Source organism: Zalophus californianus, chromosome 1 (assembly GCF_009762305.2).
Source record: "Zalophus californianus isolate mZalCal1 chromosome 1, mZalCal1.pri.v2, whole genome shotgun sequence".
Classification (NCBI taxonomy): domain Eukaryota; kingdom Metazoa; phylum Chordata; class Mammalia; order Carnivora; family Otariidae; genus Zalophus; species Zalophus californianus.
This window is the reverse complement of record NC_045595.1, coordinates 29,870,818-29,888,855: the sequence shown is the minus strand read 5'-3', so window position 1 is coordinate 29,888,855 and position 18,038 is coordinate 29,870,818. Positions and strand designations below refer to the sequence as shown.

Below are 18,038 nucleotides of genomic sequence, written 5' to 3'. Positions count from 1 at the left end.
ACATTTGGATTGGCTTGTGATTTGAGCAAGATCAAAAGTGAAGCCCATCTCCGTAAAGTCTATCAAATGGTAGGTAAGTAATGGCCCGAGTAGGTATTTACATTATCCCGACACAAACCAGCCACTGGGAGACGCCAACTCTATTAGGAGAGCTACTGGAATTGCTACTGCTTAGGTAAGGCAGGGTTGATAAACGTTTTCCGAAAAGGGCCAGAGAGGAAGTGTTTAAGGCTCTGCAGGCCAGATAGTATCTCTGTTGCAGCTACTCAACTCTGCTGTTGTGATGCAGAAGCTGTCACGGACAATGTGTCAAAAACCGCGTGTGGTTGTGTTCCAATAAAACTTTATTTACAAAAGGGGGCAGCAGGCCAGATTTGGCTCACAGATTGTACTTGCTGGCCGCCGATTTACAGGACAGTGGACACATGCCAGGCGCCCTTCCTTCTCGGTTCTTTCCCTATCCTAATACATTGAGCATTAATACCTATGGGGCAGGTACCTTCCTTATCTCCATTTTACAAGGTGGAACCCCAAAGACAGACAGTTGCAGCAATTTGTGCAGGATCACACGGCTCCCAGGCTGGAGAGTCAGGATACAAAATCAAGACAGCTGGAACTCTGAAGCATTGCTCCAGAATCCTTCCAGAATCCAATGTTCCTAAGAGTCACATTATCAGGGAAAAATAACAAATTCCATTTCTTTAAACATATTCTGTAACACAGACTTTTCAAAAAACTCATTCCAAAGTTCTAATTGCTTATTCATATGAACACATGAGATTACTTTGCAGGTGAAGAATATTAGTCTTTTTAATCTTCAGCAACAGAAATGGGAAGGCCAAAAAAAAGGGGGGGGGATTCTCATGATATTAAAATTTCCCTAAAGGCAGGGAAAAGCTTGTTCATCATTTAACCCTCAACACCTTGACTATCACTTATTAGGCCCTCCATGGATGGGACAATGGTTAGACTCTATGATTAAAGAAGCTTCAAGTTCACTCAGTTCATGTATACAGAACAGGCAAGAACTCTTCAAACCATATCAATGCATCTCTGCCCCATATTCTTGCTGCTGGATTGTCATGACACAGACTATTTCTGCCCAATACTTTAATTTCCCCCGAAAGTCCCTTTTTCTGAGATTTGTCCTTTGCTTCCAAAGTTCATGCAAGATACTTTCCGGGAACTTGCGCCATTTAGCCTCAGACAGAGAGTTTATGTCCAGATCTCAGACCCCGGGGATAATCACAATGATGCCAGAGTGATGACGACAGACTACGGTCCTGTTAAGTATTTCTTCACTTGCCCGTTCCATAGTCAAGATGATGAACCTCAGTCAAGGCTGAAAGAGGCAGGTGGTGTGACCTTGGCAGAGAACAGAGGGGGAGATGGTCCGGGAGTTATGAGAGCCAGTCTCAAGTCATGAAGACCTTGGTTCAAGCCACCCAGCCAAAGCTGGCTTTGCTTGCCCTTCTATATGATGGGGGGCACGAGAGCTGCGTCTCAGAGGCTTTCTGGGGGATTCCGTGGTGCCTGTTGGGCTAATGAGACCCTTGCCTGGTGCAGACCCAGCGTGCACCAGCCCGGCAGCAGTGGGGAGCCTTTGTTTTTAGACCTGAGAACTGAGTCCCCATCCTCTTTCTGATTTCCTTTTTCTCAATTCCAAAAGGAGTTATTGGCTCTCAAAGTCATCTCTTAATGACAGAATCCCAAGGCAGCTACAGTTCTTTCTTTGGCCTGTAACCAATTTGTAGAGAAACAAACAGCCTGTCAGGGGTACTTACGGTGAAAGTTTTTTTAAAAAGTGCTGTCACTCTCCCTCTTTGCTTGCTGTAAAGCCCCTCGGTACTTGATGTGTCCCAGAGGAAAGCACAGTCAGAATCTCTTACTTTCTAAAGCTAGTGACTGTCTTTGATTGTGAAATTTAACACACATGCAGCAAGGTGACCAAAACATAAATAGATAACACAAATATACTGTTGACAAATAATCCTAAAGTGAACCCTGGAATGAAGAAAACAGGATAAGTCCTTGCTACCCTCCCTGGGCGGTAGCCTCATCACTTTCCCAACCTGCCTCAAGAAATAACCACCATTCTCTTTTTAAAAGTAATCGTGACTTTGCTTTTCCTTTAGGGTTACCACCTACATGTGCATCTTCTAAACAATACAGGCTGGGTTTCCTCAGGTTTTGAACTTTATGTTGATAAATACTCCATGCATTCTTCAGACTCTTGCTTCACTTTGTGGTTCTCAGATGTGCTCAGGTTTGTGGAGAGGCACAAGATTCCACCCCCTTCCATCGGGGTGAAATGTTCTCTTGTAGGACTGCATTGTGTTTATCTGGCTTGCCGACGACAGGCATGTGAAGCTTTTCTAGGTTTGGGCAGCTAGGGAAAACAACACCACTGACATTCTTGTACGCATCTCATGGTACACTTTTATCTGCGTTCTCTGGGAGACATACACGGGAGCTGGTGTACTGAATCAACTTGGCCGGATACCACCAAAGTGTTTCCAGAAAAGTGTGAGAGTTCCTGGCATTCTTAGCCTTGCCAACACTGGACTCTGTCAGGATTTTTAATATTTGACTATGTGGTGCATGCTGCCAGATGTCTGAGCTTTGTGAATGTATTATCTTTGAGAAGTCAATGTGTAGTATACATGGGCTATATTCTTTCATTTACAAACAGTCAAAAGCACAAATCTAAGGGGACAGTGTGGTGAATTTTTATATTATTACTTATGTCATCATCTTCCTGATCAAGATACATAATATTTTTATCATCCAAGGAAATTTCCTCATGTTTCTTCTCCTTTACTACACCCCTCCACCTTAGTATTCTGGCTTTTATCACCGAAGATTAGTTTTGTCTGTTCTTGAACTTGACAGAAATGGAACCATACAGTATGTGCTCTTCTGTTTTCATGTACATCAAATAGCTCATTATTTTTCATTGCTGCGTAATATTCCAATGTCTGGTCATTTTACAATTTGCTTATCTAGGCTCCCACTGGTGGACATTTAGGCTGTTTCCACTTTGGGGCTAATATAAACAAAGCTCCCATGGACAAGTCTTTCTGTGGACATTTTTCTTGGGTACATACCTATGTGTGGACTTGCCAGCTCAGAGGATAAGGCAGAGGTGGTACTCTGGCAGAAATGGCCATATGGCTTTCAGAAAGGCTGCACCATCTGCATCCCCAACACCGCTGTCCCAAAGTGCCAAGGGTGCCATGCCCTGGGCCGTTTTCATTTTAAATAGTGCATGTGGTGAGTGATGTATCAGCAGTTGTGTAAGATAAAGCCTATCCACTGTTTTAGAAGAAATTCAGATCACTCCCAGGTCCAGAGTCTCTTTCAGGTTATTCTTGATTATAGGAACCTCAATTCCAGCAAGTGGAATATGGAAAAAAGAGCAAATGCAGACCTCCCATCTCCTACCACTGCATGGAAATGCCTGGCCAGGTAGTCACGTATATTCGCAAATTTCCTTTATTTCTTCCCTTTCTGCCAAATGCCTGGATTGAACTCTAGCTATTCTATGACTCTGTCCATAGATTTGGTGAGTTGATGAGTATCCCAGGGCAGGGGAGAAAATGGGTGTACAACACCCCAAAAATGAACCCAGTGAATAAACGAGTCAGTTGGGAAGCTATTCTGCAAAGAAAGTTTTGATCCTGACATAGCCCCAACTTCCATCACTGAAAAACTTGTAAGAACCTCGTTTTGTGACTTTCTTTAATTGGAGGGTGCTTCTCAGGTGATCATTTATTTGTACTTTCACCGACAGCTTTCTTGGAAGAACCTGGGGAGGGAGGACAGGGGGATGAGACATCTGGCTCTGGCCGGTGTCTCAGGCAATTTCTAACTGTCCCCCTCACATTTCCTCTCAAAGAGAAAGGTACCGTCCTGCTCACTAAGGTGGTACATTCAGTGGAAGATGATGGTGAGGGGGGGGTGATGGGAAAACACAGACAGACAGTCAGAGCTCAACAACCAAGCCAATCACTACTAGCAAATTTCCTTGCAAAAATAAAAAATTCGTCTCTCTTAGATGATTGACATGAGGGAGTGGTTAGGGTTTTGATGCATTTTCACAGTATTCTAGAATATGTACACAAACAGCCTCGATTTTCTTTGGATGGATATTATAAAAAAAGAACGGAAAAGCAGGTAATCCAAAAATGTGAAATGAAAAAAAAAACTTTTTAATTGACATAGATATAATATACATTTCTGAGCGTTGGTCAATTGGGTAAAACTAGTTTTAAGGATGGTTGCGATTCTATACCAATTCACATACAAGTTGTTTTTTTTTTTCCTTAAATGGGTTCTTAAAACAGAACTAGACTAAGTTTTTCAGAACCAATATTTCTACCAGGTGTGGCTTCTATTTATTTTATTTTATTATGTTATGCTAATCACCATACATTACATCATTAGTTTTTGATGTAGTGTTCCGTGATTGCTTGCATACAACACCCAGTGCTCCATTCAATACGTGCCCTCTTTAATACCCATCACCAGGCTAACCCATCCCCCCACCCCCACCCCCCTCCCCTCTAGAACCCTCAGTTTGCTTCTCAGTGTCCACAGTCTCTCATGGTTCCTCTCCCCCTCCGATTTCCCCCCCTTCATTTTTCCCTTCCTACTATCTTTTTTTTTTTTTTTAACATATAATATATTATTTGTTTCAGAGGTACAGGTCTGTGATTCACAGCGCTCACCATAGCACATACCCTCCCCACTGTCTATCACCCAGCCACCCCATCCCTCCCACCCCCACCACTCCAGCAACCCTCAGTTTGTTTCCTGAGATTAAGAATTCCTCATATCAGTGAGATCACATGATACATGTCTTTCTCTGACTGACTTATTTCACTCAGCATAACACCCTCCAGTTCCATCCACGTCGTTGCAAATGGCAAGATCTCATTCCTTTGACGGCTGCATAATATTCCATTGTGTATATATACCACTTCTTCTTTATCCATTCATCTGTTGATGGGCATCTTGGCTCTTTCCACAGTTTGGCTATTGTGGACATTGCTGCTATAAACATTGGGGTGCACGTACCCCTTCGGATCCCTACATTTGTATCTTTGGGGTAAATACCCAGTAGTGCAATTGCTGGATCATATGGTAGCTCTATTTTCAACTGTTTGAGGAACCTCCACACTGTTTTCCAGAGTGGCTGCACCAGCTTGCACTCCAGGTGTGGCTTCTATTAAGTACCAGTTCCTGAATACAAAAAGCACTGTAGATGACTAAGTCAATGCTGTGACTAGGACTCACAGTTTCTCCCTAAATCTTTCTTCCCCAGTGAGTATTGGTGGGAGTGTGTAAATAAAACAGCTGATTAGATACATTTTAGAGCTGCCGTCTATTGCTCAATGGATAGATGGGGCCAGAATCAATGGCAAATCACATCTCTCCATTCTATTTATATTGCTTCATGGCTCTCGAGTTTGTAAAAATCACAATTTACATGGGAACACGAACACATAAGAAACAACACTTTATGTTTGCCAAGAGGTTTCTAGATCTCTCTCGCCGGCAGGAAAGAAGCAATGTTGCCGAGCGTGGAGTCTCAAACACGCTACATGCACTTCTACCACCAGAGACCTCCATCGACAGTGGTGCTGCTTGAAACCTTGACTGCTCACTTCTCTGCCTGCACACTCTCTATGAACTCCTGAGGTCTCAGTGGTCACTTTGCCTGAGGTGCCTCCTCGAGAGCCCCGAGTCTGAGTTAAACCTGCTGCTCCCCACTCTTTAACGCAATGACAATGCTTAACCGTACGTGTCTCCGGAGACTTTATAAATGCAAGGAGGGCAGGTCTATGTCTGCTGTCTCTCTCTGCCTAGCTTCGTGGTATGCCTCAATTAGGCACTTAATAACTACGCACAACAGGATCAAGCACTGCCTCTAAGAACCTGTGAGCATTTTAAAAGTGAGAGGACCCAGTAAAAACCTCTTTGAAAATAGGATTAGGAAGGAAGAGGTGAACCTCCGTGCCAGCCAAGGGAGGTACATGCCCGAGATCTTCCTTCCGGAGACAAACTGCCATGAGGAGCCTTGTTAGCTGCCAGCCAATAGCTGCTGCCCCTTCAGGGCTGACCAGTGTTCTCCTGGAGGCTGGTCTCGATGGGACGCTCTAGTCAGTGACTCCACATGGCAGGGGAACCCAACACAGGATGCCTCTCACATGCAGTCTTGGCTCTGAGGCGCTTCAATAGCCTGGCCAAGACTTTCTGAGAGCTGCCTCCAGGCAGTCCTCCTAGATTCCCTCCCTATTCAGAGAGATCAGACCTATCCTGTGGTGCTGACACTGTCCCCACCCAGCCCTGCTTCTCCCTCTCCTCTTTAGCCCTCCCTGCCAGCAAATTCGCCTGCACTGAAAACCCCACCTTGCAGTCGGCCTCGGTGGGGGTGACCAGATTTCTCATTGTCATTTCAGCTCAAAGAATATGTAAGAGTCTTCCTATTAAAAAACAAGCAAACAAACTTAAGACTTAAGGAGGAATTAATATTCTAAGATATGACTCCCAGAGCTGAAGAAATAAAACCAATTCTGAACTGTAAAAGAAATTCATATTGATTTTTCCTTTTTACACATTTCTATCATCATTTCCAAGCCAGAGATTCTGTGAAGGGCACGATTATTTATGTCCCATCAAATTAACAGATCATTCAGTTCCCTCACAGGACCTTCAACTTGAAAATGCTTCTAGTTCCAACAAAAGGGAGGCCTGTTATCACAATGAAGTCAGCAACAGCCCGAGAACTGGGGGTGGGGACAAAGTCAGATTTCCAAGATGTTCTCTTCCGCCTTTCTCTTCCCAGCCAAAGCAAAACTCAAGTGGCCTTTGGTTTCTCCTCTTCTTTCAGTTCTATATTTTGATATTTTCACTTATTTGTAGGTTTATCTGACTTGGCTAACATTTACGGAGCGTCTGTTACCTGCCACACACTCAGGGGGTCTTGTCCTCATGAGGCTGACACTTTAGTAGGTAATACATGAGTAAATAAAACACACAGTTATTTCACATACTTTTAAGTGGTTCGAAGAAAGGAACTGAGGATGATGTGACAGGGAGCCATGGGAGGGGGGAGCCGGTGGGGCACTTGATAGGATAATAAAGAAAGAACTTTCTGAGGAGGCATGAATCTGAACTGAGACCTGAAATAATAAAGGGAGACACCCTTGTGCTGAGCTAAGGCAAGAATTTTCTGGACAGAAGCAGCAGAAACAGCAAATGCAAAACCTGGGAGGGAGAGCACCCCGGGCAGGCTGGCAGGGTAGAGAGAGGTGGCACCTCGCCTCACCTCCCTTCCAGACACCTCCCTGCACATCTCTCAATCACACACAGGGGGCCTGCCACACTTTTGCTGTATAAATAAGTAAACTCCCTTTTGCAGGGAATTATTTCTGGTAGGTCTCCTCTGACTTCTCCATTAGGAAGTAGTGTTGAAACTACATCCCAGGCATCTCTGCCACCCTCCCAGCAACAGGGAAACACAGAAGGGCATATACAGAACAGCCTCTGGGAGGGTTAATTGTGGATACTGAGCAAGGATAACATGATTATGTTAGCAGAGAGGTCATGAACCAAATGACGACTACGCAGCGAGTTCACAGAGATTTGGGGATCTGGGAGCTAAGAGAAGCCTCTGCTTACCTTTAACATACGGAATCTCCTTCAATTATTATTGTGGAAATAAGAACACACAGATCTACTTAAAGGCCATAGCTGGTGGAGTGCTTACTCTCTGACTGAAGAATAGGTACCTATTTCGAAGATTCTAGAACTCTCCATGGTGTGTTTGTTTTAAAACAGGACGAAAAGTCAGGGGGAATGAAGATCTACTCATCATTTACTACATTTCAAACCCCCCAAACTCAGTCTACACTATGAATTTCTGGAAGGGGTTTGATCAACTGAGTATCTGCACGCTGACAACTGGTTTTAGTTTCCCTGAGAGAAATGGGGGAAGATGTCTGTTAAGCTCTGCAGAGTTGGCTAATGTCGAAAGACAATCCTCCCAGAAAGGTGTGAAGATGTTTTATCACAGCTGTGGAGATGAAGGGGAGATTTATTATGGTTACTAATGCTATTTCTGTCAATGTCTTTGGAATTCTAATTAGATTATTAAAACTTTGCAAATCACTGCATTACCTCCAAGACTCCACACCTCCCTGTGACAAGGGTACTTTTGAAATTAGAGGATCTTGATGTCATAGGTAATGATGCATCGCCAATAATAAAGTTGCAGGGAAATTCCTCCAATAAAAACCAGTTGGGAAAGACAGAACCCATTTATCTTACTTTCTCTCCCAGTTTTATGCCTGAGGATAAGACGTCTGCTGCCCAGAACACGGCCTAGCTTTCTCCACGCTAGCAGCTGATGATGCTTGCTCACATGCGGCAAAGTTTAATGACTTGTCACAGCTACTTACATTTTTTCCCCTAAATCTGAGAGGCAAATCAAGAGATTTATTAATGCAAAGATATTTGAAAGAAGAATATTTTTAAGAGAGACACGAGACAGTGGCAGGTTCAGCGCATACCAATAGTACATCTTAGGGTGCTTTGATTTATAACATAGGCATTCAAAGTGGTACCTGAAGAGAAACAAATTGCTTACTGTTAACCCAGATCCATTTGCAGGTAATAAATGGGCATGCTCTTTACCCATCAAATAATGGCTCTAATGCCCTTCAACATCAGAGGATGAGGAATGGGTGTCACCCTCTGTCCTCTGCAAGATAACCCCCTTCCTCTAGGTGGAGACCTTAGCTCTTCACATCCCAGTAAAAAGAAGCGTGCGTGGCTTACTTACCATGATGTACGACGCCCTTCAACCCATGGATAATAGGATCCAGTGCGGAATTGTCCCTTGGACTGACCTACATGTAAAGGAAACATGATTGGTTAAATCTATTCTGGCATCAGGCACAACAGCCTCAGTTTAATCTTCTGAAGAGAAAGGGGGAAAATAGACGTGATTTAGCAGGCTGTGCAGGTCTTCCATAGACCATGGCTCTCACCAAACACAAGAGATTTACGACATCATAAAATCAAGTGAGGAAGTCTAAATCAAAAGAAAGAAACTTCTCAGGATACATTAGAACGGGAGAGAAATACCACAGTCCCAGTAAAATCTTAAAAAGCAACCGCAAGACTTCCCTCTTGCTTTTGTTTTATTAAAAGTACACCCGGATCTGCTAAAAAGTCATTGAAAGTCATCAAAGAGTAATCCATCATTGACTGAATATTTCAATACCTTCTTGTGATGTGTTTTTTTTTCTCTCCTTTTTGGAAAATGGATCTGTGCCCTGTCAGCCCCCTCTCCTTTCTAAGGCTCCCAGTCTCCTGTGCTTTACCCCATACTGTACGAGGAATTTCTACGAGTCAAAGCAGGAGAGGGGAGCACAGAGGGGAGCCTGAAGAGACAGTGTCTCCCAACTTCATTTCCCCTGGGGTTTTCAATTCCCCCAAAGTCAAGTCTCTTACCCATTTTCCCCTAACTTTCTGATATTACTCAGCACAAATTTTCATTCTTGCCCTTTCTAGAAGGCTACAATTCCACCAGCATACTGTAATTTTGGTTTTGAGGTACTTTCTTTTAGACACGTTATTGAAGTATTTATAAATAAAATGAAATGAAATGATGACTAGATTTTACTCTAAAATAATCCAGGAGTGGATAGCCATTCAGAAAGCGAGCAGGGCATAGATGCAGTGAGACTGGCACTCAATCAATCATTTATGAACTTAAATGAGGCATATCAAGTGCGTCTTGATATACTTTTCTCTACTTTTGTGGATAACTAACTTTTCCCAAATAGTTTTCCAAAATCCATTCTCTGTGGTCAGCATATCTCCTGAACTTTTTTTCAGGAGTGATATATTTTTATTTAATCCACTTCTAACATAATGAAGTTGTGATACTAGTGAACCTTTCAACGTGTAGCAAGACCCAACTTGATGTCTCCTAGTTAATTCAGTGCCATATTAGGTGAAAATTTTAAGGTAACTGAAAATTTTCCACATTCCTCCCCCCACCCCTTACAAATTGTCTGTTGGGTTGCTGCTCCTACTTTGCTCTCAGACAATACCCATACTTCATGCATTTCTTTCTCTTTTCTGCTTCAGCATCTCCAAGTGAGAGTAGTGGTTCTCAACTGGAGGTGGATTTTACCTATCTCTCACTCCCTACCCCCACCCAGGGGACATCGGGCCATGACTGCAGACATTGTTGTTGTCACAAGTAGGGATGAAGAGGGAGGGGCTACTAGCATCACATGGATAGAGGCAGGGCTGCTGCTAAAAATGTCATAATGTTCAGAATAGCACCTCACACAGCAAGAAATTACCCGGCCCCAGGTGTCAATGGGGCAGAAGTTGAGGTTGAGAAATTCGGGTTACGTGCTCTATGAGGTAACAGTGATTACCTATTAATGTCTGGAACCCTGAGTTATGACTAAATTCAAACACAGGTATCATTAGGTATGGTGTTATGTTTACAGACTAATAAAGTGAGGTGGAATTTGGTACTACACCGTAAACACTACAGGTACTTAAAAAGGGATGAGTGAATAAGAACCGAGTGTGTATCAGATCACAACAGTGGAATTCTGGGAGTTGGCATTAGCGTACCTCCAAATTGCCTGACAGGAAGCCCTAGTCAGGGCTTTAACATACCGGTTGAGCACAAAACATTCTTGAAAGGCAAACATTCACAAAAAATACACCAAAATGAAACATTCATATTTACACCATAGCAAATACTTACCAACATTTTAAAAACCTGGTCAAAAATGGAATCACAACTCAAGAATGCAAGACAAGTGAGTCTACCAGTAAATGTGGCCAAGTTTCCAAAGTGAAAGAATAAAATAAGAGCTGAGAGAAATATCCCATATCAAATTGAAGTTAGAGACAAAAACATGGTCTTCCTTCTCCCTTGTCCAGATTCAGTCTGGCAGAGAAGTTTATGCCAGTTCAACTACCCATAGTTACTCTGACATCTGTGGGAAATGGCAAAAGGGCCACAAACTCCCACCATCCCTGTCACACGTATCTCTGTGCTTTTACTTGGCCACTCCTCCCATCAAGAGGGTCTATCAGCTTCTCCCCTCTTTGAAACTGGGCTTGACCACATCACTTGCTCTGGCCAATGGGACATTGGCGAACATGATATAGGGAGCAGCTGACACAGGGCTTGCCTGCCAGAGGTTTATCCTCTCTTGTTACTCTTTGGAATCCTGAGACCACCAGCTGAAGAATCCCAGGCTAGTCTCCTGGAGGATGAGACAACATGGAGCAGACAGGCAGTCTCCGCTAAGGTCGTTCCAGAATCACCAGCCTCAGAAGAACTACCTGAAGTCTGCAGAGACCACTCAAACTGGTCCCAACCAGGAGAACTGACCAGCTAACCTACAGAGTCATAAAGCAGTAAAATAATTGTTATGTTAACTAATTTGGATCATTTATTACATCAGAAAATTTAACTGTGAGAGAGTTTCTATGAGTGTGTGTAGAAGGGAATGATTGGGGACAGACTATGATGCCAATAATTTTCTTAACCAATACGCTTTGCTTATGATTTGTCATAAAGGTTTCTCAGTGAGGTTCCACATACCAAGACACAGCATCTACCCTCAACCCAACTAACTCATGCATTTCGCAAAAACTGTGTTCCGCCTCCTCTACCATGGCAATATTTCACAGACACTTTAATTTTCAATCCCAACTGTGGGGGGAGGTGATGTTTTGTAGTCAGGGGTACCTTTTAATGCATTCAGTCTTATTTGATGATGAGAAAACTCAAAGAAAATGTTCCAACCCCCCATGACTTAAACCCACCAATAACATTTGGAGCTCATACAAGAGGAAAATAACCAAGCAACCTAATGCAGGTTTACTTTCTGACCACCTCTGGCTACGGTATCTCCATGTCTGATTACTCAGGTCTGGTCTCATTCAAACTCAAGGGCTTGACCCCGGACTTTAAGCAACCCCATACATGAAAACCCCTCTACAATGCCCATTCACCTCCACAGCCCCCACTGCTAGTTTCCATGGCGGGAGTTGAGAAGACGGATCAGGAGAAGGGGAGAAAATAACAGAGATTATTTTTGGCTGGTCCAAGTAACTTACTAATAATACCGAGCTTACTCTCCAGTCTGTGTCTTGGTTCCAAAACTCAGGGTGGGAATCCAAATAGCATGCTAATAAGTGGGTTTGTTCCAGTAAAGGCACCACCCTAACTGAAATAATCCCTTCCATTTACTGTTTCAATCAATTTGTCACTTAAAAAAAAATTCACGAACATAAGCTAAGCAATTTGGACAGCTTTGAAATATGCCTACAGTGAAGAAGGATGTTTGAGCAACCCGTATTTACATTCTGGTCTCAATCCAGAGTAGAGGGGGCAAGGGGTGGGGGGGAAAAATGAAATTTCGAGTCAGGGATGAACCCTTAGAGCTTCAGTGTCCTCACCTGTAAAATGGGGATATAATTTCATAATGCTGTCCTGAGGATTACATGCGCAAAGCTTGGAGCGTCACGCTGAATCCAAATGCAACATTCAAGAGGAATGGAGATGACTGGGCAACAACCTGATCCAAACGGTCACATTTGAACGAGTGTCAAACAACAGCAATTTCATCCCTGAACTTCTCAGTGTACTTGGCTCTAAAAGTAATACCTACTTGAGCTCACATTTCAAAAGATCCAAATTTATGTTTTATTTGACATCCACTCAACTTCATAATGCCCTGCTCCTTTTAAAGCCACATGAAGAGCTTTCCTGGCTCTTGAAATTTGCCACCTTCCACTCCGATATCAAAGGAGTTGTGCAGTAATACTGAGAAGGTGGCAATTGCACAAATGAGCCTAAAATGACTTCTAAGAAATGGAACCCCCTTCCTCTCCCTGTCCCCCCCCCCCCCCCCCGCCAGCCACCTTCCCCTGCGGTTTGTGCTCTCACAGCAAAACTTAGCTCCTGGCCCTTCCATTTCGGAGCAGCTTTCGTGGCATTAGTCATCTTCAAAAGGACAGCATGCCCGCGACAGAGGACTCTGAATTAAAGCCTTTAAGTTGTTTTTAGATATAACAAACTACACAGAGACATCAGCAATACAGGAAACCGTGACACATATGTTTGGGCAAAAGGCCGAATTCATAGGAATGCCTAATGAAATCTAATCTTTATAACATTCTCTTCCCAAAAAATAGACCATGATAAGGACTGAACCAACTATCAGATTCGAAACCAAGTTATCAATAATCTCTAGAGCTGTGTCTGGAATCCAGGCCCTTAGGAGGACCTTGTGGTCTCTCCTGCTGGAAGCCAGATGAAACGGAAGCAGAGAGGCCCCAGCGTTCAGATATCTGCCACCATCTACTTTTCCAGTCCACCGTGCCATTTGGCCCTTGACTTGGATCCTGATTATCTTCAATCTCTCAAGTCCTGGCCATCTGCTAACTAGGATGGCCAAGACAACCTACTTGCCTTGAATCCAACATCGTGCCTTTAGTCCTATAAACGTCACATCCAGCCAATATCCTCTTGTGGGAAAAAGGATTTATGCCTGCTGGGAGTGAATAGCTACACCATTAAACCGTGCCTGCAAAGGAAAGTGACAAACAGCAGGACCTTTTTGGCCTTCCTGAACTGCAGAGGCGATGATCCAGCCCCTCCGAGGGTTAGTGGGTAACTCTGTCCGCTGATCAGGACAAGGGCAGGCACTTCTCAGGAGATCTGATTTCAGATCTGATTCTCCTCTTCCTCCCACGGCTCTTACCTCAAGAGCCACGTAGCAAGGATGCCTCAGCTTCTTTCATTCTGACCTCAACACCTTGGTTACCACTCACCACATTTTGATTCAAGTTGCCATCAGGAGCTTCCTGGCTCAAATCATTCATAACTTGGCCATGTTCACAAACTGCATTTCGGCTAAGCCCGACCCAGAGACAGAACACAGACCAGATTTCTTTATTAATAAATTAAACGCTGGTCGATAATTTAGGAAACATGTCTATGTTCAAGGAGACATAGCATCAAACCACTAACCCACTGATCCACACTGAAAACACTGTTCTCCTGACTTTCCTTATAAATACTCACAAATAGGGCTTTTCTTCATGTATAGCCTACAGCCTCGGTGTCTGATGGGAGAAATTTCTTTTTTTCTCTTTTGACATCCCAGCGATGGTTTCTATTATCTCCTGACTGTCGCTGCTGCCATGGGATCACAAAAGGCAGAATCAGAGGTCTTGGTGCATTTAGCACCCCCAAGTACCATGGAATAAGGTCAGAGAGAAAATATAGACCCAATCCAGAATGAGGCATGGCAAAGGAAAAAGGAGCTCTGTGAAGCTATAGGGCCTTTAATGGAAGGAGGGATTTTAGTCTCCCAGCCAGCTAAAAGCAAGTCACCAAGTATGGACTCTTGGCTAGGGGGATTGGTTAACTCTGAATAAGAGATTTCCAGAATCATACTTTAAGCCTTATCTCATAGATATGCAGAACATTACAGATGCATCTCACAAGAGAGGCAAGAGCTCCTGTGGGGGGGGGGGGTGGTGGGGAGGGAGGGTATGGCCCCGTATCATCATCCATTTTCCGGCACTTGACGGGACACCCTCTTGGGACTGGTTTCCATCAACAGATGAGAAAACTCCTAACTCCTCAGCCACGGGAAGGGATTAATATGAAAAGGCAACACAATTATAAATGCTAATAGGATTCACTCCCCCACCAATGGAGCTGGAGCAATGACACAGCTTACTTACTGTTAATTCATAACATTAGTGGAAACCAGTCAATTTACAAGTTATTCATCTCCAGGGAACTGAGATGCATGGCCACAGAAGGCCATGGAGGAAATGAATTTAATGCTCTTGGTCTACTTAAACGGACCTTCTCTATCCCTCTGTTCCCACCACTCCTGCTCACCAGAGTATTTACCACTTAATTGTCAGACCTGGCTTGGAGGAGTCTATTACTGGAAAAACCAACCCAGCAGGGTGACAGCGAGGCCCAGTAGCAAATCTGCACTCCTGTGGATCTTGCCAGCAGCATCCTTGCCTATTGTCAATGCAGGCAATTTCTCCTTTTCATGAGGATCAAACTGTCCCGGACTGAGTAGACAATGCCATCTCCTCTGGCTTTGGACTCACTTAAAAACTCAATTTCAAAGCCAAGAAAGGAGAGAGAGAGAGAGAGAGAAAATGGGCAGGCTGGGGCACCTGACAAATGGAAGTTCCACATGGTGATTTTTGTCCTTCTTTGTCTTTTTAATGCATTGTGTTTCAGAGCCAAGAAGGTAGTGAGGAAGCCTTTACAGCAGTTCCAAACAGAGACCCAGAACCTGCCTGTCCCACCCCTGCCAGTCTTCTCAAAGTAAAGGTTGCTCTTGAACTGGAAAGAGACAAAAAAAAAAAAAAAAAAAAAAAAAAAAATCCCAACCTAGCAAAGTAGGACCGAGAGTCTTAGGCTAGAGTGCAAACCATTTCACACAGATATTGTTATGATTTTTGAATTTAAGGGGGGAGAAAAGGGGCATGCAATCTGGGGAAGCTGGGGCAAGAGAAGCTTATTTCAGGTTCAGTGACTCGACTCTCGCCTGCAAGTTTCTCTCGATTCAGTGTGGCAGTGCTAGACAACTTGGCCTTTCTCTTGTTAATAATCCTGCCATGCACTAAAAAGCCCCAACGATATCAAAGTCTTGGGGGAGAAAGCAGAGCGGACTGCTTCCACAGGGAGCAAGCAGCTTCAACCAAAACACATTACATGTGAACTCTCACCCTGGCTTTCTCATTCCCCGAAGCAAAAAGCTGCTTAGGGCAGTCCATTTACAAAAGACTCTGAATCCAGAAAGCACTGTGTGGGGACTGCTTTAAATCCCTACCATGTGTGCAGCAAGAAAAATATGAAAGATGAGGCATATCGGATCAAAGGGGTCACCAGATTGATCCTTCTCTTGAAAACATTCCTCCTTAGAAGTAGGTAAGGTCATCAGGTTGGAAATAAATGAAGCATCCAGATGGTGGTATGAGGGATGGGGGAAGACTCTGTAAATACCATGTAGGTACTATATATAAAATATTAAAATGATCTTGCTCATCTTATAGTTCTATAAAGAGGTGATGGGAAAATGGAATGATGCCCTTGGCCTAAATGGCAAGAACCCAGGTCTTATACTCATTCATTCAATAACTATGTGCCATGTGCCAACTGCATGCTGTGGTGGGCTGACACTAAGATGGCCCTCAATGATCCCCAGCTCCAGGTTTTTAGGCACTTGTGTAATCTCCTCCCTTTGCGGATGGGCTGGATCCAGCAGCTTCCTTTTAACAAGTAGAATGTAGCCAAGCCAAAAAGAGACCCCTTCGATGATTAGGTTATAAGAGACTCTAATCTCCATCTTGCTCTCACTATGGTGTCCTTGGCTTGCACACTTTGGTGAAGTAAACAGCCATGCTAAAGAAGCCCATATGGTGAGAACTGAAGGTGGTCTCTGGCCAACAGCCAGAAGGAAACTGAGGCCCTCATTCAAAGAGCCCTTGAGGAAGTGAATCCTTCCCCAGCTGAACTTTCAGATGAGACCTCAACACTGGCTGATACTTTGATTGCAGCCTGCTTAGAAAGCAGGAAGCAGGGGGGCTCACAGAAACTATGAGATGATAAATGTGTGTGGTTTCAGCTGCTAAGCTTGTGGTCATCTGTTATGCAGCAGTAGATAACCACATGCCAAGAACTGGGGGCTGGGCTATGGCACTGAACAAATCACAGACCTCCTCCTCACAGATCTGACAGTCCAGTGCTCATTCCCACAGGGAGACGAGGGCACTGGCCTCCCTAAAAAATCCACATGTCACCATTTTCCTTACACTGCTGCATCAGCTCTTCAAGGCAGTCCCCACTCCGCTGAACAGGTTCTTGCCTCTTACAGACCTGAATGCTATGTTACATCACAGATTCTAGAGTTTGAGAGGAGGCACTATGTTTAAAATCCAAGTTCCAACCAGGAAATTTGGCAAAAATAGTGAGCAAACCCCAAATGGAGCAAACAGCCATCCATTATCAATTCTGGGACAAAGTGTTTTCAGTAGCTTTTATGTTTGAACAAACATAGGAAACCGATAAATTTCAGCAGCAAACCCGAGGCTTTCTCAAAGAAAGATGCCCCTGGGCAAGGTGCACAGCAAAATGCACCAGTGTGAGCAGCTGCTGCTTCTGATTCACAGCAACCAAGCTAAGTGCAGACTAATTACACACTTCACACGTTTTCTTTTGGAAGGGGCATTTCTTCTCTGTGCCTCTTTTAGAGCACTGGATGATTGCTCCCATACTGTAGCTCCTGAAGATTCATTAAGTATCAATCCACTTTTCCCAAGCAATATCTCATGGCTCATTCCCTATTCCAAACCACACACTTACGTGAAGGATTTGGTGCCCAATACTGTAAATGGGACTTTATGCCATCACTGGCCTCAGGACTCAATCCATTAACTCATTTAAACATCCCATGTATACACCAACAAACCAGTGAAAATTGTTTTCAGGATACTATCATTAAAGTTGGAGTATCTGATTTAAGAGCCTTAGTTAAGCAATGTTTTGGGGGATACTAAATATTATTTAAGTGTATAAATGTCTTCAAATCTATAAATTAGGAAAATTCCTTTCAAGTACGTGATAGTCTACAGGAGGGCCAGCCCCATCTCAAGAAGGACACAGATTAATGCTAACTGAACATCTCAGCTTTGTATTGAAAATGCACCTGAGTTCAACAGAGGATAAAATTAAATTGCAATAAGGAAAGACAAAATCTTTCCCGGCAGGTCTTGATTGATAGAATGTGTTATTTGTAGCAGAACAAAATGGAAAACCAGAAAGTTTGTTCCCAGCAATCATTGTCTCACTGGGCCAACTTTCTCTCCTTTTAGAAAATGATATGATTTCTTCATAGAGCATGCAGTCTACTTATTTAGGCCACAGTGCTCAGGATCTTCCA

General features: G+C 43.6%; 1 protein-coding gene across 5 annotated transcripts in view; it reads right to left on the bottom strand.

Annotated features, from left to right (window-relative positions):
- Positions 1 to 18,038, bottom strand: part of PTPRG (protein tyrosine phosphatase receptor type G) — a 699,320-nt gene that overhangs the window by 147,846 nt on the left and 533,436 nt on the right. For all 5 annotated transcript variants that reach the window (XM_027587463.2, XM_027587464.2, XM_027587465.2 and 2 more), the window contains exon 6: positions 8,849 to 8,915. In XM_027587463.2, the coding sequence (XP_027443264.1) occupies positions 8,849 to 8,915 (67 nt within the window). The remainder of the gene's footprint in view (positions 1 to 8,848; positions 8,916 to 18,038) is intronic.